Source organism: Puma concolor, chromosome B1 (genome assembly GCF_028749965.1).
Source record: "Puma concolor isolate L17-30 chromosome B1, mPumCon1.1.hap2, whole genome shotgun sequence".
NCBI classification, from domain to species: Eukaryota; Metazoa; Chordata; class Mammalia; order Carnivora; family Felidae; genus Puma; species Puma concolor.
The window spans coordinates 167,141,718-167,169,361 of NC_141670.1; the positions used below are offsets into that span (position 1 = coordinate 167,141,718).

Genomic DNA, 27,644 nt, shown 5'->3' on the forward strand with positions numbered 1-27,644 from the left:
ATTGCATTGCCTTGTAATATTAAAACCATGTTTCATATTCCTCTTTTACATTAGGTCTTGGGAGCTGTTGACAATAACATGGGTGATGGCTGCTCTCAGAAGCTGGCAACTGCGAATATTCTCCGCTTCCTGTTGCTGGTCTTGATTCCATGTATCTGTGCCCTCATTGTCCTGCTCGTGATCCTGCTCTCCTTTGTTGGTGAGTGATGCCACTATTAAAGAAAAATGCGGTCAAAATGAAAATAAGCATAACCGTCATTTCTACTTAGTACTTATTTAACCTGAAGTGTCAACTTGATGAAAGCGTTACCTGTTGACTATCTAATGCAAATCTGAAGTTTCTGCCAGTGTAATCACTCTGCTAGTGATTATTATCAATATAAATTAATGAAGTAATTAATTAAAAGCACTTAAGGTGTGATTACCAGGTACCAGGCACTTTGAAAGTCCCTGAGAACCTAGGGATGGTTAACTTAAAGTCCTTTCTTAGGAACTCATGGGGGAGAGGAAGAGATGATTACTACACAAGGCAACACAAGTTGATGGAGGTTTACCCTAGGTACTTTGGGGGAAATCGAAGAAGGGTTCATGAGGCATTAACATTTTAACTTTGGGAGAGTTCATAGCAATTCAGGTAAGAAGGCCATAGTACAAGTACAGGGTTTGGCAGAGATAGTAGCAAGTGCAAAAGTATAACCTTGTGCTAGATGGAGGTAGACTTAGGAGATTGGGTAGAATTTTGGCAGTGGGCGTAAATGCAGTTAGATTGATAGATAAAAGTCCAAATGACACAGGCCCTTGCATGTTGTCCTAAGGGAATTGGGCTTAAGCTCCTAGGTAATTGGTTTTCAAACTCTATTCCATGAAACCAAGGTTCTGAGGAAGAATTCCAAGGATTACACAAATGTTTTCTTTTTTCTTTCTTTTTAAAAAAAATGTTTTAAGTTTATTATTTATTTTTGTGTGTGAGAGAGAGAGAGAGCACACACAAGCAGGGGAGGGGCAGAGAGGAGAGACAGAATCCCATGCAGGCTCCATGCGGTTAGCGCAGAACCCAGTGTGGGCCCAGACTCACAAACCTTGAGATCATAACCTGAGCCAAGCTCAAGAGGAATGTGCTTAACCAACTATGTCACCCAGGTGCCCCCTTTTTTTTTAATTTTAGAGAGAGAGGGGGGAGAGCTGGAAAGAGGGGCAAAGGGATAAAGAGAGAATTTTTTAAAAATGTTTATTTATTTTTGAGGCGGGGGGAAGGGCCAGAGAGAGGGAGAGAGGCAGAGAGAAGGGGACAGAGGATCTGAAGCAGGCTCAAAGCCCAATTTGGGGCTCGAACTCATGAACCACGAGATCATGACATGAGATGAAGTCGGATGCTTAACCCCTGAGCCACCCAGATGCCCCAGGAGAAAGAGAGAGAGAGAGAGAGAGAGAGAGAGAGAGAGAGAGAGAATCTTAAGTTGGCTCTACACTCAGTGTGGAGCTTGACATGGGGCTCAATCCCACTAGCCTGGGATCATGCCCTGAGCTGAAATCAAGAGTCAGAACCTCAACCAACTGAGCCACCCAGCCTCCCTGCAAATGTTTGTTTTGGCTTTCAATTTATAAAAGAAATCTTAAACACATACTCAAACTAAATATTACACACCAATTTTTAACCGAGTGGAGACCAACAACCAAGTAATTTGTGCTGACAGATTAATTCATTTGTATTTGGATCTTGCTATCTCTGTAAATGAATCAAATGCTAAACTTAAAAGGTGAACTGTTAGTGGGGAGAAACCCCAAAATACTACTTTTGGTAGTTACCTATTGCTATGAATCAGGATTTTTTTGATCATGTGCATTCAAATGAAATAGAGAAATAAATAGCAAGGTGATTTTGATCAAATTGCTTACCAACAATTTTGGATTTTTATATTTCATCAAAACTACCTATTATTTTTTAATTGGTTTTTAATAAGTTATACACTTATAACTTATACAGTAAATTAATCCTAATAAAATACAGCTTCTGTTTGTAGATATTAGGAACTTATATAGTATTAATTTGAAAATAGTATTTATTTTCTAGAAAAATGCTTGAGAGCCGCTGCTATGAGTGGTAGTTTACCATTAGAGGATCTTTCCAAGCAGGGATAAATGTGATCATATTTGCATCTGCAAAAGACAGTAGGTCTAGATAAACCACAGAGGATTGGAGGCAGAAAGTCAGGAGGCCTTTTTGAGGCTCTGGCTGTGGTCTAAGTAAAAAAATGATAAGGGCTTGAATTAAGGCATTTGGTGGATTAAAATCAGAAATCAGGACTGATTGGATTTTGCTGCGAAGGAAAAGAGGTATCAATGTTGACCTCTGAATTTTTGGCTTAGGCAACCAGGGTGATTTTGGTACCATTTGTTCAAGGAGGAAATAAAAGTGGAAGAGTGTGATGTAGGTAGATGGAAGGCAGGTTGGAAGTTTAGTTTGGACATGTTAACTTAGAGATACTTGTGGGAAAACAAAATATATTGGCATCATAGTTTAAGTGCATTTATCTTGATCAAATTCAACAGTGTAGGCAAGACTAAGAAATGAATGTAGGTGTAGGGGTGCCTGGGTGGCTCAGTCGGCTAGGCTACTGACTTCCGCTCAGGTCATGATCTCACAGTTTGTGAGTTCAAGCCCCGCGTCGGGCTCTGTGCTGACAGCTCAGAGCCTGGAGCCTGCTTCAGATTCTGTGTCTCCCTCTCTCTCTAACGCCTCCCCTGCTCATGCTGTGTCTCTCTCTCTTTGTTTCTCTCTGTTTCTCTCAAAAATAAATAAACATTAAAAAAAATTAAAAAAAAAAAAAAGAAATGAATGTAGGTATAGAAGAACATGTTGCTTTCCTAAGGAAATTTCAAAGGAAATTGTGACTACACATGATTTTTGGCTTTCGTGTTCACTTTAGAACTTAGGGTGCCTGAGTGTCTCGGTTGAGTGCTGACTCTTAATTTCAGTTCAACTCATGATCCCATGGTCATGAGATCAAGCCCCAAGTTGGGCCTGTGCTAGGCTTGGAGGCTGCTTGGGATTCTCTCTCTCCCTCTCTCTCAGCACCGTGCCCCCCCCCCCAATAAGTAAATAAACAAACAAAAAAAGAACTTAACTCTCACCCCACTGTTACTGGTTTGAAGCTAGAAGGATCCAGAAGGGAAGCCGAGTCTGACCAGTTATGAAGGTGTGAGTCTCACTGGCAGTTGAAGCAATAGAAATAGATGAACCATAAACAGGAAGTGTACTGATCAAAAGCTGAGGGCAAAAGCCCTGGAGTATTTAAGGGGAAGATAAAGAAAAACAAGGAATCAAGAGATACAGGAAGAATGGTCAGAGAAGAAGGAAAAGAACCCGAAGTGCTGGGTTTCATACCCAAGAGAGGAGAGACACTGCAGAGGTTACAAAGTGACAAGTTAGAAGAGGAAACAGGAAGTGGCTCAGCCCAGGAAGACTTCAGGTTATCTACTGGAGTTTTAGTCACCCTGCCCCCACATGGTACCAACTGTGGTCTGCTCTCAGGCCAGAGACAGGACAAAACTCTGAAACTCTTCTCTGCCACTCTTTTCTTCCAAGACTCAACTCTTCTCCAGAATTGGCCAGCTTCTGTTTCCTTTCCTGGGCTTTCGGGTACTTTTTTGGTGTGCTTTGTCCAGATTTATAGTTGTTATCTTTGCGAGGGTCTGTCTGATAGGAGCTCCCTCAGTCAGACCACTGTCATTTTTAAAGGTCTAATTCTAAGAGGTTCAGAGGCTCACACACACTGAAGAGTATTTCCTTTCATTCTCAGGGTAGAATGCTAAATGTAAGTTTTAAACACATTTTTAAGTACCTCAGGGGTTGATGGGGGGGTGGGAGGGGGGGGAGGGTGGGTGATGGGTATTGAGGAGGGCACCTTTTGGGATGAGCACTGGGTGTTGTATGGAAACCAATTTGACAATAAACTTCATATATTGAAAAAAAAAATAAGTACCTCAGGGCTTAGAGGCCTCTGCACGGAGGTGAGATGCTATTAAAGCAGTGCTTTAATCGGGTTAAATTTGTTTGTTTGCTTCTTTATTTATTAGATTCTAATTTTTGTACAGCTTTATTGGAATATAATTCACATACCTATTTAAAGTGGATATTGGACAATTTTTAGTATAGTCACAGGTAAGTGTCACCATCCCTACAATCAATTGTGGAACATTTTTATCACTTTAAGAAGGCACTCTATACTTTTTACTGTTAGTCCTCTATATTTCCATCCTCCTCTTGCAGCCACTAATCTATGTTCTGTCTCTATAGATGTCCCTAGTCTGGACATTTTGTATGAGCATATGTGGTTTTGTAACTGGCATTTTTTACTTGGGATAATATTTTCAAGATTCATCCATGTTGTAGTATGTATCAGTACCCCACTCTTTCTTATGGCCAAATAATGTTCTATTGTATTGATTTACCACATTTTTAAAATCCATTTGCCAGTTGATGGACATTTTAGTTGTTTCCGTCTTTTGGTTATTATGAATAATGTTTCTCTGAATATTCATGTACAAGTTTTTGTGTGAACCTGTTTCCATTACTCTTGGGTTATACCTACGAGTACAATTTTTTTTATCACTATATATGGGATTAGGAAATGTACCATTTATAACCACTTTTGAGTACGATTTTGGCTTATATTTAAGTAACCTTTAGAAAGTGAGAGTTTCTTGGACAGTTTCTTCAAAAACATTCTTTTCATAGATTCTGCCCCAGATGATTTGATATGGATATGTTAAGTAGTATCTGCTCAAATAAATATTTTCTATTTTATAACTGACATGTTTGTTTTTGTAATAAGCAATAAAACAGTTTTATATTTTTGTTTTTAAAAATAACCTTATTGGGGCGCCTGGGTGGCGCAGTCGGTTAAGCGTCCGACTTCAGCCAGGTCACGATCTCGCGGTCCGTGAGTTCGAGCCCCGCATCGGGCTCTGGGCTGATGGCTCAGAGCCTGGAGCCTGTTTCCGATTCTGTGTCTCCCTCTCTCTCTGACCCTCCCCCGTTCATGCTCTGTCTCTCTCTGTCCCAAAAATAAATAAACGTTGAAAAAAAAATTTTAAAAAAATAACCTTATTAAATTATTCTTACTTTAAAAAATGTTCTGTTTGGTTTGAGTTTTTAACTGCATGCTCTTTCAAAGTTATTTATTTATTTATGGGTCCATAAGTGTTGCTGTGGGATGCTGGGATGCCAATTTTGTATAAATAACAGGAGTTGTAGCTTCAAAAGACAACAATAATAGCTTTGTAATAGGATTATGAATTAGGAAAAGATAATAAAAGCCTTATGCTAATACAGATGCACTCTGTGTAGTAGTGTTTTGTCCCTTTGGGCTTCTCTCATGCAAAAAGTCAAGTTAGTAAAGAGATTCTGGAAGATAAGGGAGTTGGACTTTCTAAATAATTATTTCAGGAGCAGGATATAGAGGAGAGCAGTAGCAAATTATTTCTCTCCTCAGCCCACAAACCTGAAGCTGGAGCTACAAAGGTTTAGTTTAGTTTAGTATTTCTTTTTTTCTTTCTTTCTTCTTCTTCTTCTTTTTTTTTTTTTTTTGGAAGTTTGTTTATTTTGAGAGAGACAGAGAGAGAATATGAGTTGAGAAGGGGAAGAAAGATGGAGAGAGGGAGAATCCCAGTTGGGCTGTGTGTGATCAGTACACAGAGCCTAAAGCAGGGCTTGAACTCATGAAACTGTGAGATCATGAGCTGAAATCAAGAGTCGGATTCTTAACTGACTAAGCCAACCAGGTGCCCCAGTTGAGTATTTCTAAAATTATTGGATAGTCTGAGCTGTCCATATGGTTCCAAAAATTTGGACTCTAAAATAAAGATTTAGGTTTTTAAAGGTGAAAGTCCAGGATCAGATGGATTTCAAGGTGGATTTTACCAAACATTTAAAGAAGAACTGGGGCACTTGGATGGCTCAGTCAGTTAAGCTTCCGACTTTGGCTCAGGTCATGATCTCACAGTCCGTGAGTTTGAGCCCCGCGTTGGCCTCTGTGCTGACAGCTCAGAGCCTGGAGCCTGTTTCAGATTCTGTGTCTCCCTCTCTCTCTGCCCCTTCCCTGCTCTCTCTCTCTCTCTCTGTCTCTAATAATAAATAAACATTAAAAAATAATAAAAAAAAATAAAGAAGAGTTAATATGTATTCTCTTCAAACTATTCCAAACAACAGAAGAGGAAGAAGAGCTTACAAAGACTTTCTATGAGGCCAGCATTACTCTGATACCAAAACCAGACAAAGACACCACACAAAAAAAGAAAATGATAAGCCAGTATCCCTGATGAACACAGATGCAAAAACTCTTAACAGAATAGCAAACTATTCAATAATACATTAAAAGGATCATTCACCAGAATCAAGTGGAATTTATTCTGAGGTTGCAAGGATGGTTCAATATTTGCAAATCAATCAATATGATCAACCACATCAACAAAATGAAGAATAAAAATCATGTGATCATCTTAATAGATGCAAAAAACCATTTGACAAAATTCGACATCTGTTCATGATAAACACTCCCAACAAAGTGGGTTTAGAGGGAACATACCTCGGCATAATAAATGCCACATGTAAAAAAGTCACAGCTGACATCATACTCAATGGTGAAAAACTGAGAGTGTTTCCTATAAGATTAGGAACTCTCACAACCTTTATTCAGCATTGTACTGGAAGTCCTATTCATGGTAATCAGAAAAGAAAAGAAATAAAAGGAACCCATATTGGTAAGGAAGAAGTTAAGCTGTCACTATTTGCTGATGGCATGATACTATACATAGAAAATCTTAAATCCTCCACCAAAAAGCTATTAGAGGAAATAAATAACTGGTAAATCTGCAGGATACAAAATTAACCCCCAGAAATCAATAGTATTTCTATACACTAATGAAGTAGCATCAATAGAGAAATTAACAAAACAATCCATTTAGAATTGCACCGAAAAGAATAAAATACCTAGGAATAAACTTAACCAAGGCAGTGGAAGACCTTTACTCTGAAAACTGGAAAACATTGATGAAAGAATTGAAGATGACACAAACAAATGGAAAGATATTCCATACTCATGAATGGGAAGAATTAATATTGTTAAAATGTCCATATTATCCAAAGCAATCTACAGATTCAATGCAATTACTATGAGAATACTAAGAGCATTTCACCTAGAACTAGAAGAAATAATACTAAAATTTGTATAGAACCCATAAGACCCCAAGTAGCCATAGCCAACTTGAGAAATCAGAACAAAGCTGGAGGTACCACAATCCCAGATTTCAAGATATACAACAAAGCTATAGTAATAAAAACAGTATAGTGCTAGCACAAAAATTGACACATAGATCAATGAAACAGAATGGAGTTCAGAAATAAACCCATACTTATATAGTCAATTTATCTATGACAAAGAAGTCCAGAATATATAATGGGAAAAAGTCTCTTCCACAACTGGTGCTGGGAAAATGACAGCTGCATGCAAAAGCGTGAAAGTGGACCACTTACTTACAGGATATGCAAAAATAAACTCGAAATGGATTAAAGATCTAAATGTGGCACTGATACCATAAAATTCCTAGAAGAAAACATAGGTAGTGATTTCTTTGAGATCAGCCATAGACATATTTTCCTTGTGTGTCTCCTGAAGCAAGGGAAACACAAACAAAATTAAACTGTTGGGCTACACCAAAATAAAAAGCTTCTGCACAGTGAAGGAAACCATTAACAAAACAAAAAGATAACTTACTGAATGGGAGGGGATATACACAAATGATATACCTGATAAGGGGTTAATATCCAAAATACATAAAGAATTTATACAACTTAACACCAAAACCCCACAGAAATCCAATTAAAAAATGGGCAGAATGGGAAAGCAAGCTGGTACAGCCACTCTGGAAAACAGTATGGAGTTTCCTCAAAAAACTAAAAATAGAACTACCCTACGACCCAGCAATTGCACTACTAGGCATTTATCCAAGGGATACAGGTGTGCTGTTTCGAAGGGACACATGCACCCCTATGTATATAGCAGCACTAACAACAATAGCCAGAGTATGAAAAGGACCCCAATGTCCATCGATGGAATGGATAAAGAAGATGTGGCATATATATTCAATGGAGTATTGCTCGGCAATCAAAAAGAATGAAATCTTGCCATTTGCAACTACATGAATGGAACTGGAGGGTATTATGCTAAGTGAAATTAGTCAGTCAGAGAAAGACAAATATCATATGGCTTCACTCATATGAGGACTCTAAAAGACAAAACAGATGAACATTGGGGAAGGGAAGCAAAAATAATATAAAAACAGGGAGGGGGACAAAACATAAAAGACTCTTAAATATGGAGAACAGAGGGTTACTGGAGGGGTTGTGGGAGGGGGGATGGGCTAAATGGGTAAGGGGCATTAAGGAATCTACTCCTGAAATCATTGTTGCACTGTATACTAACTAATTTGGATGTAAATTAAAAAAAAATAAATAAAACAATTTAAAAAAAAACTGTAAGCAAAAAAAAACAAAACAAACAAACAAACAAAAAAGGGCAGAGGACCTGAATTATATTTTTCCAAAGAAGACATACAGACACATGAAAAGATGCTCAACATCACCAATCATCAAGGAAATGCAAATTATAACCCAATGATACATCACTTTACAGCTGTCAGAATGGCTAAAATCAAGAACACAAGAAACAGTAAGTGTTGGTGAAGATGTGGAGAAAAAGGAACGTTCATACACTGTTGGTGGGAATGCAAACTAGTGCAGCCCCTGTGGAAAGCAATGTGGATATTCCTCAAAAAATGAAAAAAAAATAGAATTACCATATCATCCAGCAGTTTCACTATGGGTATTTACTCAAAGAAAATGAAAACACTAATTTAAAAAGGTGTATGTACCCCTATGTTTATTGCAGCATTATTTGCAATAGTCCAGATATGGAAACAACCCAATTGTCCATCAATAGACAATTGGATAAGATGGTGTGATATATGTACACAACGGGATATTATGCAGCCATAAAAAAGGATGAGATCTTGCCATTTGTGATGGCATGGATAGACCTAGAGTCTGTTATGCTAAGTGAGATAAGTCAGACTAGGAAAGATAAATACCATATGATTTTACTTGTAAGTGGAATCTAAAACACACAAAAAAGTGAATCAACAAACAAGCAAACTGAAAGTGGAATGAGACTCTAAATACAGAGGACAGACTGATGGTTGCCAGAGGGAAGTGGGTGGGAGGATGGGCAAAATGGGTGAATGGGATTGGGAGGCTTCCTGTTACTAAGTCACAGGAATAAAAGGCACAGCATAGGGAATATAGTCAATGATACTGTAGTAGCATTGTATGGTGACAGATGGTAGCTACATTTGTGGTGAGCACAGCATAACAGAGAGAAGTTGCACTACGTTGCACAGCTGAAACTAATGTGACACTGTATGTCAATTACACTAAACATTTTTTTTTAAAGATTTAGGTTTTTGAAAGACATTGAAAGGAAAATTGAAGAGTCGGAAAGTTACAATATTCTCCCTAGATTTTTATTTCTTTAGTTATAACCTAATAATGAAGGGCCATGTGACATAGAAATGTAATTTATAATGTCACTGGGAAGCTGGGGTTTAATGTCTTCCTCTTCCATTTACTAGACGTGTGAGTTTTGGTCAGATGCTTTAACTTCTCTGTCAGCGGAGGAATATAATTTTTATTCATTTCGCAGCATTGTTACAAAAGTCAAATGAAAAAATTTGTGAAAGTGTTTTTATAAATGACAAAATTCATTATTAAAGTTAAGAATTAGTTTTTACTATACTCAAAAATTGACTAAAAATGGGTTTATCTTTTTTTTTTTTTAATTTTTTTTTTCAACGTTTATTTATTTTTGTGACAGAGAGAGACAGAGCATGAACGGGGGAGGGGCAGAGAGAGAGGGAGACACAGAATCGGAAACAGGCTCCAGGCTCTGAGCCATCAGCCCAGAGCCTGACGCGGGGCTCGAACTCACGGACCGCGAGATCGTGACCTGGCTGAAGTCGGACGCTTAACCGACTGCGCCACCCAGGCGCCTCGAGGGCTTATCTTTTTTAAACTCTATCCATAAGACCTAGAATCTTTGTGCAATGATCCAGTGTCATAGTAATCCCATAATCCATAACCCCATAACCCTATTACCCAGCCATTGCCACAGTGTATTTCAGTTACGAGTATAGTTGCTAGGAAGGAATAAAATTGACTTGTTGTTGGATTTGCAATGTGATGGCAGGTTTCACATGAAACCTTTATGCTTAGACCCGAGTGTTAATTTCAGAGGTTATTCATTTCTTATCAGAACTAAACTGGGGGCAGGTTATATTGCCATCACATCCTTAGAAGAGTGAGTTTATGCCCTGGAGTACTTTATTAGAGATTGAGCTGATATCTGCTTGAAATTATATGTAAATGTATAAATAATATCTAAACATATATATGCAATATTTATTTTGCTATGTTGGGAAGCATTTGAAAGAGATAGAATTGTGGTTATATTTGATACTGAATTATTCAGTCCTTTAACAAACATTTATTGAGTGCAAGGCAATCTTCCTTGAATAAACTTGGCATTGAATAAACTTGGCATTGAATAAACATACCCTCCTGGGTACTGGACCCCACAGTTCAATGAGAGAGGAAGGCATTAAAAAATGATCACTCAGGGCGCCTGGGTGGCGCAGTCGGTTAAGCGTCCGACTTCAGCCAGGTCACGATCTCGCGGTCCGTGAGTTCGAGCCCCGCGTCAGGCTCTGGGCTGATGGCTCAGAGCCTGGAGCCTGTTTCCGATTCTGTGTCTCCTTCTCTCTCTGCCCCTCCCCCGTTCATGCTCTGTCTCTCTCTGTCCCAAAAATAAATAAACGTTGAAAAAAAAAATTAAAAAAAAAATGATCACTCAATTAATTAATGCCAACAGAGGTAACTGATGTGGGAAGAAACAGTTGCTAGGAGAGCTTATGACAGGGGCCCAAAGCTAGTTTGAGTTGAGAGCAGACTTTTCTGATGGAGTGGCACTTTAATCTTGAACTCCACAATGGGGACAATAAGGGTGTTGGAGTAAGGGAGTGACATGTTTGATCTGGTAGAGGCTTTTCAAAGGTGCCTTTGGCAGGTATAGGGAGAGAAGGTTGAAGTGGGTAGAGTATGTGTCAGGGAGAAAAAATGAGGGGGGGTATTGCAACATTCCTACAAGTGTGGTGCTTTGGGTTTTGGTTTGCGCTGAGTTTTGCAAACCATTGTTCATCTTAATTTAATTTCATCAAAGTTATGGTCCAAAAAAATCTCATTAGGATGCTCCCTATCTTCTTTCCCAGGCTGTTGAAGCCTTGGTTTCAAAGGCTGTTCCATACATCCACATCAAAAATACATTTTGTTTTAGGCATAAGCTTATTATGAGTGGTATAAGGTAACATTCCTAATTTTCCTAATACTATGAAAGGACTATGTGGTTTGTTTGTTTGTTTGTTTGTTTGTTTGTTTTTTGTCATGCGATGAAGAAGAAAGAAAAATGATAGTGGTGAAGATTGTCGCAAGTATGGTAAATAGGCCATTTTTCTTGAACTCAAGAGAAATATTCCTTACAAAAATGCTAGATCAGCTAAAGATCATTGATTAAACTTAGAGTTTTTCTCTTAGCAAATATCTTTGCAGCTTGTGGCTTTTACGAGAATTTGGAATTATAAGAATTTTAACTTCCTAATTTATAATGTTGCATTTTGACTATCACTTTAACCTGGAAAAACCTCCCAGATCCTTATTTCCTTACACCAAAAAATTTAAGATCCTCTACGATCCTTTATGACCTGACTCCGCATTTTACTTAGTTGAGCCCCCAAATTCCTTTAATAACCCTGGCCTTCTGGTACAGATTCAGGGACATAAAGCTTCCAAACTTGAGAATAGTTTTCTTTAACCGCTCAGGTCTGAGGTTATATGTAACGTCTAAAGCTTTTTGAAATGGGAGTCTAAAGCCTTACACTCGAAGTGTGGTCCATGGGCTGGAAACATCAACATCACTTGAGAGTTTGTGTGAAATGCAGATTCCACGCCCACCTCCTGCCTTTGCCTTCCAGCAAGATCCCCAGGTGATTTCTGTGCTTGATCCAGTCCTCAACCCACTGCAATCTGGTCTTTCCCTCTTTCTCTTCTTGTCCTACTACTAAATATTCTTACTGAGGCACTGAGTGCATTGTATGGTGGCCTCTCTGAGGTGGTGACTTTTTATCCAATGCGCAGCATTTGAAACTGATGTGTGTTTGAACAAGACTCTGAAATGAAGAACGCATGCTTTCTCTCTGTGTTTGTTTACACCAGCTCACAAAGAGCATGTTCATTGTTAGTTGGTGCCAGCAATACTGTCTTTCATTCAAGTAGGGTCACGTGACCAGATATAATCTTGCCCAGTTTTGACTCTCTTCCCAAAATGCTCTTCTGTTTGGCCTGCATATTATCATTTCTGATTTTTCTTCTATTTCTGACTATTCTTTCTCCGTCTCCTGGAGCTTATCTTTCTTTACCTAGCCATTAAATGGTTGGGGTTTCTGTCCTAGGCTCTCTCTCTTCTCACCTTACACCCATGACTCTCTTGGAAGTGTCATCCATGCCCATCCATGAGTTGCTTCATCATTCACACATGCAACAAATATTCTTTAAGGCCTACACTGGTGCCAAGCATTCTGCTGGGCACTTGAGATGCAGACATGCATAGAACACCTTCCTACCTTCAAGAAGGCAGACAAGAAAACAGACAATTGCTCTTGAGTATATGTGTGATACAAACAGTGTGTGCGCTGGGACCACAAAGATCAGATTTGTGGGGGTCTGACAAGGCATTCTGGAGGAAATGCTTAGATTGCTCTAGATTTTATACTCAGTGAATTATAACAATAATGAAAGCCAGCTCCTACAAATTCTATTTTTCATTCTCTGTATTAGTCAGGATAGGCTATGCAATACTGTGTAACAAAAATAACCCTAAAATAATAGTGGCTTAAAAACAGCAAAGGTCAATTTCTCACTCATGCTGCATGTCCTTTGCGAATGACATGGGGGCTATGCTCATTCAGGGACTAAACTGATCACCCAGCCATCATCTTGCACCTGTGTAGTTATTGTGCCAACGAGAAAGAAAAAGAGCACTGGAGATTCTTTTCTTTTCCTCAAAGGGGTATGATACAGTATTATTAACTATAATCGCCATGCTGTACATTAGATCCCCAGAGCTTATTCAACTTATAACTGGAAGCTTGTGCCCTTTGAGCACATCAGAAATGTCCAGAGACAGAGAATGTGACCCAAGCATATGTCTTAGTGAATGCGAGAGACTTGAAAATATTTGATGAACAGCCTTAATGACTATCACCCTTATCTCAGTGGAAGGTCCCTTCATACACACAGTAATTCAAACCAGAAACCTTGAAGTGACCTCTGACTCTTTTCCTGATGAGCCCATAATTTTTGCCTCTTCCAAATGTTACCTGAGTCCTCACTGCTTTTGTGTTGGATCAGACCTTCCTCTTTTCTCACTTGGACTTGACCCCTTTCCATCACCATGTTGCTGCCACAGTGATCATTCTAATGTGCCACCCTTTTTAAGATCCTTCAAAAGTTCTTCATCACAAGAACAACTCCAAGCCTTTAACAGGAACTCCTCGTCATAGTCTGGCTTCTTCTCTCTCTTTAGCCTTTCCTCTTGCCAGGCCCCCATGAGCTAGCCATGTTTAGTTACTTGCCACTAGGTTTTCAGTATCTTTCTCCCTTTGCTCCAACTAGAAAGTTCTCCATTCCCTATTACTATACCTCCTTCTTCTTCCCCACAGATGCTTTGCTCAAACTTCGACAATCCTTAATTATCCTTTAAGATTTATATTGAGTATGATCTCCTCCTAGGAAACCTTTCCTGGCTTTCTCAAATGGAATGACAGCTACCTCTCTGCTTTCTGTCATCAGATTGTCTTATGCTTACCATTCTCAAAGCACTTGTATCATGGTTTGTATTTTTAGACTGCATGCCTATTTCCCTCAGCTAATCTGTAAACGTCTTGATGATAAGGAGCTTTTACAAAATGTCGTGTTTTCAGCAGAGAGTAAATACAGCATTCCTGGCACATAGAAAATGCCCAGTGAATGTATTACCTCATGGCTAGAGATGTAAAGATGAGGAATTACTTTTAAGCTCCCATCATAGGAAGATAATTTTTTTACATGCGTATGATGGTTGATTTTTTAAAACCTGCAGACTTTGTCCAAAGTGAGAAGTGTATATGGGTGTATATGTGTGTGTGTGTGTGTGTCATGTCCTGACTCCATTCCTGGGTGCATTAAATAACTCTTGAAAGCTTCAGTTTCCTCCTCCCTGAAACTCTGTAAATGAGAGTTAATTATAGCATCTGTTTCAAAAGATTGTTGGAAGACTAACTCAGTAGATGCTTATAGTGAAGATCCTTAGCAAGGTGCTTGTGTTTGTTTCCTATTGCTGCTGTAACAAATTGATTACTCGGTACAATGCAAATACCTTACCGTGGAGTTGTAGAGGGCAGAAGTCGAAATAGGTCTCAATGAGCTAAATTAAGGTGTTGGCAGTGCTGTATTCCTTCTGGAGACTCTAGGGGATGGTCTGTTTCCTGTCTTTCCCAGCTTTTGGAGGCTTCATGTGTTCCTTGGCTTGTGGCCTCTTTCCATCTTTAAAATGAGCAATGGTCCATTAAGACCTTCTCACACTGTGTGGCTCTGATACACAAAACCTCTCACCTCCCTCTTCTGTTTGTAAAAACCCTGTGACCATCTTGGGCTCACGTGAATAATCCAGGGTAATTTCCCCATCTCAAATTCCTTAACTAATTCACATTGGCAACATCTCTTTTGCCATTTAAGGTATGTAGGGTAGCATATTCACAGGTTCTGGGACTTAGGAGGTGGATGTCTCTGGAGGAACGTTAATTTTGCCTACCACAGTGCTCGATACGTTCATTATAAGTGACCAGTGAAGTTCAGATATTATCATTGGAATTATAGACTTTTCCTTAAACATTTTTTTTTTATTTTTAATGTTTTATTTATTTTTGAGAGACAGAGGCGGGGGGGTGGGTGGGAAGGGGCAGAGAGAGAGAGAGGGTGACACAGAATCCGAAGCAGGCTCCAGGCTCTGAGCTATCAGCACAGAGCCTGACGTGGGGCTCGAACCCACGAACCATGAGATCATGACCTGAGCCGAAGTCGGACGCTTAACCAACTGAGCCACCCAAGTGCCCCTCCTTAAACATTGTTAATTAAACAGAGCTGTGTTCCAGAGCTGATACACTTTTGAGCCAAACAACCTTGATTGGTGGGGCCTTGTATTATTAACTGGGCATGAAAGAGCCACACTTCTTTTATTCCAAAAGTATAGGTTAGGTGATTCACTTTGGAAATTTTCCTTAGCCATTTTGTTATGTGGGATGCACTTAGAGTAAATGGAAATTGATAGTTATTTAAAAGTACCTAAATAGCCCTAAGGAAGACAGTTTTACTTTCATTACTATCATTATGTACTAATGACTAACAGTTATTGAGAACTTACTATGTGCCAGGAACTGTTCCAAATGTTTATATATATATTAACTAATTTGATCTTAACAGCCAGTCCCATGAGGAGAGGGACTTTTATTTTCCTTATTTAATGGCAGTTGAGACTTTGCCCAGTTTCGGGGCTAGTGAGCACCAGAGATGGGATTTAAACCCACGTGGTCAGGCTATAGAACCTGTACTTTTAACCACAGCACTGTGAAAATAAGAGTGTAGAAAATTCTGGGGCGAAATTGGAAGAGTGAACCCTCGATTGTGGGCTAATCATTCTCAGCATTTTTATAGCTCACCGTGGTGTAGCTTGAGGGTATTTAGTCTTATCGAGTTCTAATGTTTGTACGTTTTAAAAAATGACCAACTATGAGGTGAGAGTTGGTCGGTTTCCAGAGCTGCTTGAAAAGAGATTGTCTAGTGAGTTCAGGCTTTTAAAGACAGGTCCTTAGGTTTATTCTCTCTCCTTCTTTGTCGGTTGGTCCATCTGTCTGTCTCTTAAAAATATACTTTAGGGACATTAACTACAGCAACTACCATGTATCATATATTACCTGTCCCTTTCTATCTATTCTGCCAGCTTGTCTTCATATGTAGAATTTAAGAGCAAGGAAGCCGAATTGTTTAGAAAGTTATTATCTCAGTGTTTCCAGTCAGTGTTTCAGAAGATGACCCCCTTCTTCTTCCTCTTCTTCTTCTTCTTCTTCTGGTAATTCATTTAGCTAATTTTTTTAATATAATTTATCGTCAAACTGGCTAACATGCAGTATGTAAAGTATGCTTTTGGTTTTGGGGGTAGATTCCTGTGGTTCATCGCTTACATAAAACACCCAGCGCTCATCCCAACAAGTGTCCTCCTCAGTGCCCCTCACCCATTTTCCCCTCCCCCTGTCCCACCATCAACCCTCAGTTTGTTCTCTGTATTTAAGCGTCTCTTCCCGTTTGCCTCCCTAAGCAGAGGTTATTAACACTTTCACCCCTGTGGTTTGATGAAAAAGATAAAGGAAAGATTAGTAATATGGTTAATTATTACAAGCAAAATGTTGAGAACAACTGTTGAAATATTTCATATGGAAAGCAACTCCTTTTGAATGGATTACTCAGGGATGTAACTGTGAGGAGTTTGCATTTGCTAAATGTGTGTTGACAGAGCTGGATGCTGACTCAGAGGGTTAGCCTGCTAAGTAAGTCAACTTTATGGACTTTAAAAGTTCATCATGGCCACGTTAATGGAATTAACATGTTATTGTGAAAAGTCTATTTATGCCAAAGTAAGGAATGGTGAGAGCAACTAATAAATGGATGAAAATAAAATTATATCTAATTGATTGGTAAATTTTCCTGTATGAATGAAATCTGTATTACATAGTCATCAAGCCTATCAAATACATTTATTTTGATCTCAATCATTTTGAAAATAAAAAAACAATTACATAAAGTCTTTCATTTTACTTACTGCATTTAATACTTACTCATAATCATACAGACAGTTTGGAGAGTATGTTACCTGCACCACATGGTCACGATTGAGTTTTTATGCTCCGACGTTTTATTTAGAATCCTTTAGCAGATGAAACTGTTGACCTTAGTTAGCTAGAAAACAGCTGCTTTTCTATTTTGATTTGTAGTTAATGTTTTCCAAGTGTCAAGCACATGTAGGGAAATTTTTTCCATAGACTGATATTAAACATTTTATTTATATTTCTTTTATTTTTAATGGTCCGTGGACTGTTTGGAAAAGTGAGAGCCAATTAGAGCATTTGCTGTAAATTCTTCTAGAAAAAAAATCTCCCCTGGGTATTTCTATAATGAATCAATATCACATTTGTTTATTTTAGTGACATACTCAATTGCAGTGCTATATTCTGGAAACAATCTGTTGTCTATTTTTACTAAGTTAAAAATACATGATCTCTTTCAAGGTTTTCAGGAGTTTCGGCCTAAAGCCAAAGTGAGGTGATTTCCAGTAATCTTAGGTTTGACTATTTTGTCGTTGAATGAATACCTTGAGAAAGTGACCAGTTGATAATCCTAGTTTTAATGCCTGTATCTTATAGTCATATTTATAGTTCTGGTCAAAGATGAAGGTAATTTAGTTCCTTCTCTTAGTTTTTCTAGAATTAGAGTTTGCTTTTTGGCGGGTTTTCCGATCTAGGCTTGGTAAATATATGAGCCCTATTATTTTTATTTATTTGTTATGTGCAGGTCACTGAACTTAGTGGAAAATGCGGAGAAATAAAGGCTGAACCTAAGCAGGCACTGTTGTCCTTTGGTGGCAGATATAGAGATATGAAGAGCGTGTGTCCTGGGTACTAAGTAGCATAAAATGGTGGATGAAATTGAGAAACTGAGAAAGCCAGAAGGAAACACCAAGATTCACCACATTTCATTTATTTGTTGTGAGTCTCAGGCGAAATGGAATTGCCCTGCATTCTTTGGGCACCGGGAACCCTAGATGGGAGGCTCAGTTTCTATGCCTGAAGCTTTTGAGAAAGCAGTGGTTTCTTCACAGGATTAGGTTATTTGTGGTAGAAAAGAAACTCTCTTGGTTGTTCCAATGAAGTGGGTAGTTTTGTGAGCCATCATCTTTCTCTTTGGATTAGCCAGGATAGAATGAGACTTGGGAAAGTAGTTCGAGAATTTTCTCAATATGTTTTTAAAAATAAACACTTCTAGTTATGTATCAGAATTTTTTTTTTTTTTTTTGTCTTTCAGGAACATTAAAAAAAGCCTATTTTAAATCAAATGGAACTGAACCTTTGGTCACCGATGGTGAAGTCCCAGTGTCTGATGTTGTTCTTACAAATACGATTTGTAACAAGAGCACTGTGACGTCTGCCACGCATCCCAACCAGCACGTTCCAGCCTGGACCACGGATGCTTCTCTCCCAGGGAACCAGAATCACAGGAACACAAGTAAGTCTGAAGGTACTGAATACCCATGCCCTTTAATGTTTGTAGAACCTACAGGTGGATTTTAAGTGTGGCAACCAAGTGTGACCACGAACTGGCCACAGAGGCCACGTTGCACTCACCCAGCAACCCTAACTGAGGGTTCTGTTCCTAAGCATGAAATGCCATCAGCTCGGCCATCCAGATAGGGAGGGATAAGGGTGGGAAAGGAAAACGTATGAATGTCATTCAACATTTCTGAGGCACACTGCTTGCCCCGATAGAATGGTAGTGATTTTTATGGTGGTTCATCTCTGAAAGTTTGTGCTTCTGTTTTGAAGTTTTGAAGTTACTTGTTTTGAGATAGATAAATGAATATGTAAGTGAAGTTACTTATTTTGTTATTGGTGCCTTGTGGGAAGGATCTCGGTTCTATAATAGAATGTCAATGATTTAATGGGAACTATCCCCCCTCCCATTTACTTTTGAGGTGCTCACGCATTCTTCTTTCCTTACTTCCCTCTTCTCCCCCTTTATTGGCTGTGCAATTTATTTTATGTGTTGATGACTGACACTCACACCTTAAGGAAAGTGGTGTGTATGAAACCCTGCTTGAGGACCAATGCCAGCTATTCCAGAACAAGAGCTGGGAGAGAGAGAGGACAGAAATTGTGGAGATGCGACCAGGTAGATAGTGGCAGACGGTATGCTGTGGAACATGATTTTATTCCTCAACATCCCTCAAGTTTTTAGTAAGGTCACTAAGCTTCCAGATTGCTGGTGGGATTAGAGTTGGGGGCAAGCGCCTGAGAGCCTCAGCTCTGATCCAGTCAGCTCTGGCAAACATAATCAGAGCGCAGTCACTGTAAGAACTTTCTCTGTAGTTGTCTTTATTCTTATTTTCTGCTTCCCCAAACAAGGTCATGTGATTGAAAATTATACAAAACTCATCCATCTGGGGTCATTTCCTTGTTTGTTCCTCCCTCTTTCATGAAAACCCACAAAGGGAATCACATCCTAGGTGTAGGACAGAGTATTGATTTTCATTCTGAGTCAGGAAGGGAAGGAGGAAGCTAAATTTTAGCGATCATGGTATATATTTGACAGTGTCTGAAGAAAAGCAGGGTTATTCTATTGCTCTAGACCCAAAGAGACAGACTGTTTGGATTCCATTGTTTCACACAGCACCTACATATTAACTGTTTCTGATGCTTGGTGTTTACCAGTGATTAATACGGATTTGTGTTTATTACCTGACAGTAATAACTGCAAACCCAAAGTATGACAAGTAAAATTTGCTTTCCTCATGAGTTTTACTTTGAAGTTTTTAATGTTTTCGTCATGTTTTAAGCCCTTCATTTTTCTTAAGGACAGTGTTTTTCATCAGAAGTGCAGAGGTAATTTAAGCAAAAGCTCAGTCCCATTAATGTGTTTGCAATTATAGCGGTTGTTATTTTCTTTTGCTAAGTGGATTTTTCTCTCTTTTGAAAGTTTTGTCATTTGTTAAGATTCAAGTAGAAGTGGCAAACACGTACTGTGAAGAGTAAAGAAACATATGGTATTTGTTACTCAGTTTGGAAGCTTGATGGAGGTCTGTTCGACTTGTTTTCTCTTCCTATGACTGGAACATTGCGTGAGACTAGGAATGTAATTTGACATGTAAAGGAAATCCAGGTGAAATTAGCACGGTTAAATGGAGAAAGGTCAACACCTTTGAATATATGTCATTCCGTGTTGTTCATGTACTTGACAGCATTGAGCTTTACTGCTAACCACATAGACCTTCGATACACTATCTTAACTAAAATTGTTCTTTGCAAGGGATTCGATAGTTTTTCATACATTTCAGTAATATTGCTAGCCTGTGATTGTAGAGCTTTTGGTCATTTTTAGGGCATATTTAAATTCTTTTCTCCTTATATATAATTAACTGATGACGTATGCAGGACAGGCGACACATACCATTTCAAGTTATGGAACTGAGGCTTAGCTGACATATCCCAAATTGCTTGTCTAGTACGTGATAGGCATGAAATTGGAATTCAGATCCTGGGACTTGTGGACCAGTGCTCTTTCAAGTTTTGCATGTTTCTTCATTTAGTTTTATTGCTTTCATTGCAGGAGCCGAGCAAATTTTAAGCTCCAGGAGAGTTGTCTGTTTTGTTTGCCGCTGTATAGCCAGTGCACAAGAAAATATTTATTGAATGAATAAGTAAACAAACTGCAGACATTTCCAATTTTTAATATCTGCTTCATCACTTCTCATTAATAATGTCTGATCACACTTCTGCACTTAGTAGTTACTTAACCAGTTTTATTTAAAGCATCATGTAGTGCCTTGTATCACTACTAACACCTAGGAGAGAATTTGCTTTTGTCCCTCTGAAAAAATTGCTCTCTAATTAAAATGTCATTTTAAATTCCTGGCATATGTAAAAGCTATTTAAGTCCACTTCAGTCCAAAAATACAGTGGCCAGACATTCTGTTCCATCCAAATATCCTGGGTAGGAAACCGAGGACTAACCTTCTGGCAAAAGGTACCAGGAAGTAGCCTCTCCTTAACACATTTGCCCCTGGGCATCCTTAATATCAAGCCAAAGCATAGAATACCTTAGTTTGTAAAGTCTTAATCAGAATCCTCCCTGTATGACACTGTGTGACAGAGCTTTGTAAATGTATAAAGTAGGTTTTATGTGACATCTGTTACTGCTGGACTTCCATGAGCTACATTTTGAAACCCAGCTGTGATACGGAAAGGGAAAAGGTTGATAGCTCGCATGTTATATTTTAGCAAGGCATTTGCCTTTTGTATTTTCACCTTTTCTCCTTGTATATGTATTGAAGCATAAACTGAATTTTAAGGAAAGAAAAAAAAAACTCTTTGACCAACCAAAAACATTTGGGTTAAAAATAATATGGTGGCCAATGGAATAACCTGGAAACTGATCAGGAATTGAAGTGACAAAAGAGTGGGGTAATGTGCTAAAAGCTTAAGATGATCCTTTTTCTCATCATGTTGTTTGATAACCAGATCCGAAATCTCTGCATCAGATGAGAATGCATCATATCTATCATTCACTTTAATCAAAAGAACACTTTTTGAGTTATTATCCACCTACTATAAAATTCACCCTCTAATACGTAAAATACAAGATTTTAAGAATGCATTCACAGAGTTGTGCAACCACCACAACTATCTAATTTTAGAACATTTTCCTCCCTGCAAAAAGTGTTGGGGGCACCTGGGTGGCTCTCTTGGCCATCTGACTTCGGCTCAGATCTCACAGTCTGTGAGTTCGAGCCCTGCCTCAGGCTCTGTGCTGACAGTTCAGAGCCTGGAGCCTGCTTCAGATTGTGTGTCTCTCTTTCTGCCCCTCCCCCACTCATGTGCATGTGCGCACTCTCTCTCTCTCAAAAATGGATGAACATTTAAAAAAAAAAAAGAAAAGAAAAAAGAAATGTTGTATCCACTGTTCCTCATTTCCCCATTCACCCATCCTGTGTCCAAAACTCCTACACTTTCTGTCTTTATGGATTTGCCTATTCTGAACACTTCATATAAACAGCATTATATAATAATTATGTGGCTTTGGGACTGGCTCCTCATAGCTTTCTTGAATATGTGCACAGTCTGGCCTTCTAGGTCCCGGAGAATATATCAGAGCCATTCTAAGGCCGCTTTGGCTATCTTATTCTCCAGTTTTTCCTTTTTAAGTGTTTTGGGTCAGCCTCTTATTTCCAAGGGCATCTTTGCCTTAGGTAGCTGTGAAGTTTAGCAATCGCCACACATTGTTTTTGACAAGTGCCCTGGGGATAGGGCTGTTTGCATATAGACAGTTCTGAGTCAGAAACAACAACAACAAAAAGTTCTGAGTCAGGTCAAGTAAGGAGAAGCTCTGAGAATGGATTCTTTCCAGGGATCTTCCAGACAGGTTGAATAATAACAGTTTTCTGGGGACGGCTTTTTGGATAGCTTCAAACCCATTCTTTCTTCTCCATTGCCTTCCCCCTCAGTTGCAGGTTTTTGCAATAAATGCAAAGCCATTGGTTTTCAAGGTTACCGCAGAACTGAGGAGATGGTGATGGAAATAGGGCAAGATGAAATGCTACGAAGCTCAGAGCTCTCACTATGGTTCAGTCATTTTTCTTGAATAAATGTTCCTCTAATTGATGCAAGCCTTTGGTTAAATTCCAAAGTTTTGAGAAATTTGATTTTGATAATTTTTTTTCCCCAGTGTTTTCACTGCTTTTACATAGGAGCATATTTCTGGAGGATCTTACTGTGCTGTTCGGGAATTGCTTCCTACCCCTCAATCATTTTTATCTTCCTTATCTACTCTAGTGCTTGTTTTTCATATCCTCCTACATTGGGAGATTATTTTCTTCTTTTTTATAATGCACAACTATGTTCATGTTATACATATTATGCTTAAATGGAAGTATTTTTCTTTTTTTCTTTTTCTTTTTTTTTTTTTTTTTGCATAAATCTCTTCATTCCCTCTCCTTCCTTTTGCATTATATTACCCCCAGTCTGCCCATGGTTAACCCATGTTGACTACTTAGTGTATATGATTTTATAGTTTTCCCCATGCTCATATAATCATACACAAACATATATGCACATACCTGTAATAGAAGAACATACGTACAGGTTTTCTTGTCATTGTTTTTCAAAAAATGGGATCACATTTATTACATAAAATGTTTTCTTCATTCAAGAATACTTTGAGTAAATGTCTCCAAGACAACAATTTAGCTTTAATTCATTATTACAATGACTGAATAGCAGTCCATATTGTCATTAGGCCATACTTTATTTCAACGATTCTCCTAACAGTGGACATTCACCTTATGTTTACTTTTTTTTTTTTTCTTCAAGGAACTATATAGAGTCTTTCTTCTGAATATAAAATGACTTGGATCAGAACAGTGAAGCTGTCTAAAAAGCAGAGATTTATTAGCACTGATAACTTTGTACCAAAAGTGCCCTAACCACATGCTCAAAGTTTGCTGAATGTAGAAAGCTTATATACCAATCAAAAACCCTAAGGTTATTCTTTCTTCCTGGTTTTCTGTTTGTTACATAGTATTTCTATTAGCTTGAAAATGAGTTCTGCAAGAATATGAGGCTGAGAGGATCAGAGAGCATCTTTTGAAGTTTTGCCACGAGTACTATTCATCAGGCAACTATCCAAGGGAGTACTTGGGAGAGGGAGTCTAATTAGACATCAGAAATCTTTCTTTTATCCTGACGTTTTCTAATACTATTAACAATAGAACCCTAGATGTCTTTATTATATTTTTCAAAACTCAGTTCTGCTGTCCTCAGAGTAAGATACACACCTCTGTAAATTGCTGACTGTGGATTATTGTGCCGTTTGGAGTAGGAATCTGTGCTTATCTGTTCTTACATGTGTAAATGTAGATGAGTGAATGGATTAAATGCATCTGAGAATTGTATCCTTAGCATTCCTCTGTTGTTGTTGGATAGTACTTCTCCATCTGGGGTCTGAGAGACCTCAGATGTATTCTGGGGATCCAAGAATTCTCTGTAACAATTTCTTAAGTATATGCTTTCATTTCAATGACAATATAAAATAGCTAATGTAAGCCTGATCTCGATAACCTGGATAACCATCTTATAACAAGTAGTTACATGGACTTTTGATGCCTGTATTTGAGCTTCTATTTATGATTTATGTTGCTGCTAAGCTGCATTGCTTAGACATTTGCCACGCATCAAGAAAGGAACAGAGGCAGACTTGATATTCTTCTCAATTGCAGAACTAAAGTACATACCAGCTTCTTGTGCAAAGGGCACCTTCAGGGCAACTCAGATGGAGAAAAATGGTGACCCACTTACTCAGCTGGAATACATTGTAGTATAAGTGTCGTAAAGACAGAAGAAACTTGTGCCTCAGCACAATGCTTTTCAGAGAATAATGTTAATATTATTCATTAATGTAATTAACTTAAATTTCATTAGTTTTGTAGTTTTGTTTCAATTTAATTTATACATACTAATTTTGTAGTTGTGTTAGATCTATAGGCATAAAGTGTTTTATATCTAATTGTATATATACTTGCATAACTTTCTTCCCGTAAAAATGCCTATACAATTTTCAGCTTGCAAAATACTGCTTTAGGGTGACAGAATGCTAGCTGTTTGTGTCACATCCCCAGGAAAAGCAGCGATGCTCTAGGGCAAAGCTGCTTCTTCTTCTTCTTCTTTTTTGACCGCACCCCCACCCTAACCCTATGGCAGAGCTTCTTAAATTTTTTGTGCCCAGGGCTCCTTCTGAAATCTGATGAGGCCTCTGGGTACCTTCTCAGAGTATTGTTTTGGTGCTTAAAAAAAATTACACAGGGGCGCCTGGGTGGCGCAGTCGGTTAAGCGTCCGACTTCAGCCAGGTCACGATCTTGCGGCCCGTGAGTTCGAGCCCCGCGTCGGGCTCTGGGCTGATGGCTCAGAGCCTGGAGCCTGTTTCCGATTCTGTGTCTCCCTCTCTCTCTGCCCCTCCCCCGTTCATGCTCTGTCTCTCTCTGTCCCAAAAATAAATAAACGTTGAAAAAAAAAAAAAATTTAAAAATAAAAAAAAAATTACACAGAATCACAAAGGAAGGCAATTTTATTACAATTCAGTTACCAAAATATTAGAAATACAAATTCATGGTACAGTAATTCACGTGTCTATTAATGCATTAAACAATGGTATCTAGCTATAGGCCAATAACTATAATTTTATAACAGGGATGAGCATAAATAATAATTTGAAATGGCTATAATAATTCCAGGTTGATATGAAAATACCAGATATAACTTTTAATTTGTTCTCCTACATTTGTTACCTGCATTGATAATTTAAGTATGCTCAATTTCAGTAGGAGATTAATGGAAATAGAAATGCTATTTTTCTCCAAATCAGATTCTTCATAGACAGTAAAAATTCTATGTATAGGCACTTTTGGGGTCTTTGAATTATGAGTAAGGACACATATTCCAGATGAAAAAAGTATTTTTTGGTAGCTAAGAGAGTTGAAGGCCTGTTTAAGCTGCTTCATTAGGAATTTGCTACTACAAAATTTACTGTAGTTGATAGGGAAAAATTTGTTATAAAATGGCCGACAGGACTGATAGGGGAATTTCAGTCCCTGCCTAAAGACTTCCGTTTCCGGGTTCTTCTTCCCACCCTGCTTGCCGTGAGCACCAAATTACTACTAATGAAGAATGCGGAAGTAACAGACTATAAATTGTCCACTCTGTTGATGCCCTGCACTCAGACCTCTGGAGAACGATCTCTGCCCTGGGCTCAGTCCTCTGGAGAATGATCTCCTCTGAGCCCCCCGGTGTAAAATAAACCTCCTGCCTTCCAAGATCTCTGAGTGCCACTTGGTTCTTCTACTGGGTGATCCAGACCAGTTTCCGTAACACAGTCCTGATCCTGGACACCATCGCTTATGTACTCTGCTAACCCCCAGTGTTCCACACCAATGTTCACGTCCAGTTGGTTGCCCTCCACTGTATATTAATCATATTCTTCAGGCTTAAAGAATACTTATGAGATTCAGACATGGGCTTCTGGCTAGCATCAACATCTAAGCAAGAGCCAGCAAAGCATTTGAATAATTGCTTCATGTTCTTCCAGTTCGCATGGTAGCATTCTAGTGAAGACCGGCACACTTCTTGGAAGAGAGAGAAAGGAAATTTGAATGTAACACTGGACTCTCTTTTTTTCCCCCCACTCTTTCTTTTTTCTCCTCATTTCATCCTCCTTTGGATGACTGGGAAGTATTGGGTCTCTCCCAGAGAGAGCAAACTTGTAGAGGTAGGCTTTTGAAAGGGGTAATGGATTGGTGACTGGCTCACTCTCCTTTGACTACAGTCCTAGTCTTCCCTTCTCAAAGATCTCTGGGTGAGACTTTCTGACCTTCTTTCCAAAATGAATCCTGCCACATTCCACAGGTGACATATTCCCCCAAAAGCATGTTCCTGTAACACATTACTAAAGCAAGCGAGTCAGAGTTTAGGTAGTTATGTCAAAGGCCTATGGCTCAAAATTTTCCTCTCCAGATTTATTATCAATTTCCTTTTCTGAAAGAACAGCCCAATATCTTTGATCTGTATAAAGAAAAAAAATAATAATAATAACAAGGTAATACTGCATTACAATCACAGTCCCAATAACAATTCAAGGTTACAAATCATCTTTTTTTTTTTTTACAAATCATCTTTTAAAAGACAAATTCTCAGATAAAACTAAACAAACAAACAAACAAACAAAAACAACTGTGTAAATTATTCTACTCTCTGGTTCTGAAAGAAAATTGGCATTGTGTATATTCTTTTGACTGAATCATTCAATTTGCTGACTGTCTTAGGTTTTTGGTCTTTGTACAATTCTGTGTTGAAAGCAAAAAAAAAAAAAAACCGTCAGTGGGAATCTGTTTGCTGTTATTTATGCCTTTGGAGAATATGTCTTTTCACTTACTTGTAGTTGAAATGAATATGATAATGAGTTTTGTAAGCCAAAAGCTTTGTACCAATTTACATTTGATATAAACCACTCCTTGTCTTTTATTGTTAACATATTTTATGCTTATATTTTTCTCCACTGCATCATTAATCTAATATTTGTATGTGGTGTTTGAATTGATAAAACTTGTACTTGTTTATAATTATGTTAGTTGGTGTGAATTCACTCTGATGTGTACGTACTCTTCCAGGCTTTATGAGGTGTCTCAATTTCTGAGAGTTTAGGATATTCTGGGAAGCACCATTTATTCATCAGCAACTGTTTATTGGGTGCCATGCTCTGGGGTTTGGCTGTGCAGACTATAAGGGTGAGTCAGATAGAAATCCTGTCCCCAAGTCGTAGCTGCTGTCTGGTCACTGCCTTAAGATAATGAACATATTTACAACCTGAGAAATTCTATAGGAGTTTCAATGACAGAGGAAAACATGGTCTATTTCAATTCTTCTTATTTCTTTAAAAGATAAGGTTTTTAATTCATACCATTTATATGCTGTAAGAAATACAACATTTCCCCAAACAATAAAGTTTTATTTCTAATTATAAAGGTAAATTTTAGTTTAAAGGTTTGACCTGGAATTTTAATTTTTGGTGAGATTA

The 27,644-nt window shown here is 38.4% G+C and overlaps 1 protein-coding gene across 5 annotated transcripts in view; it reads left to right on the forward strand.

The window, feature by feature from the left end:
- CORIN (corin, serine peptidase) overlaps positions 1 to 27,644 on the forward strand; it is a 256,107-nt gene that overhangs the window by 34,509 nt on the left and 193,954 nt on the right. For all 5 annotated transcript variants that reach the window (XM_086705122.1, XM_086705120.1, XM_086705119.1 and 2 more), the window contains exons 2-3: positions 55 to 199; positions 18,335 to 18,535. In XM_086705122.1, coding sequence (XP_086561248.1) covers positions 55 to 199; positions 18,335 to 18,535 — 346 coding nt within the window. The remainder of the gene's footprint in view (positions 1 to 54; positions 200 to 18,334; positions 18,536 to 27,644) is intronic.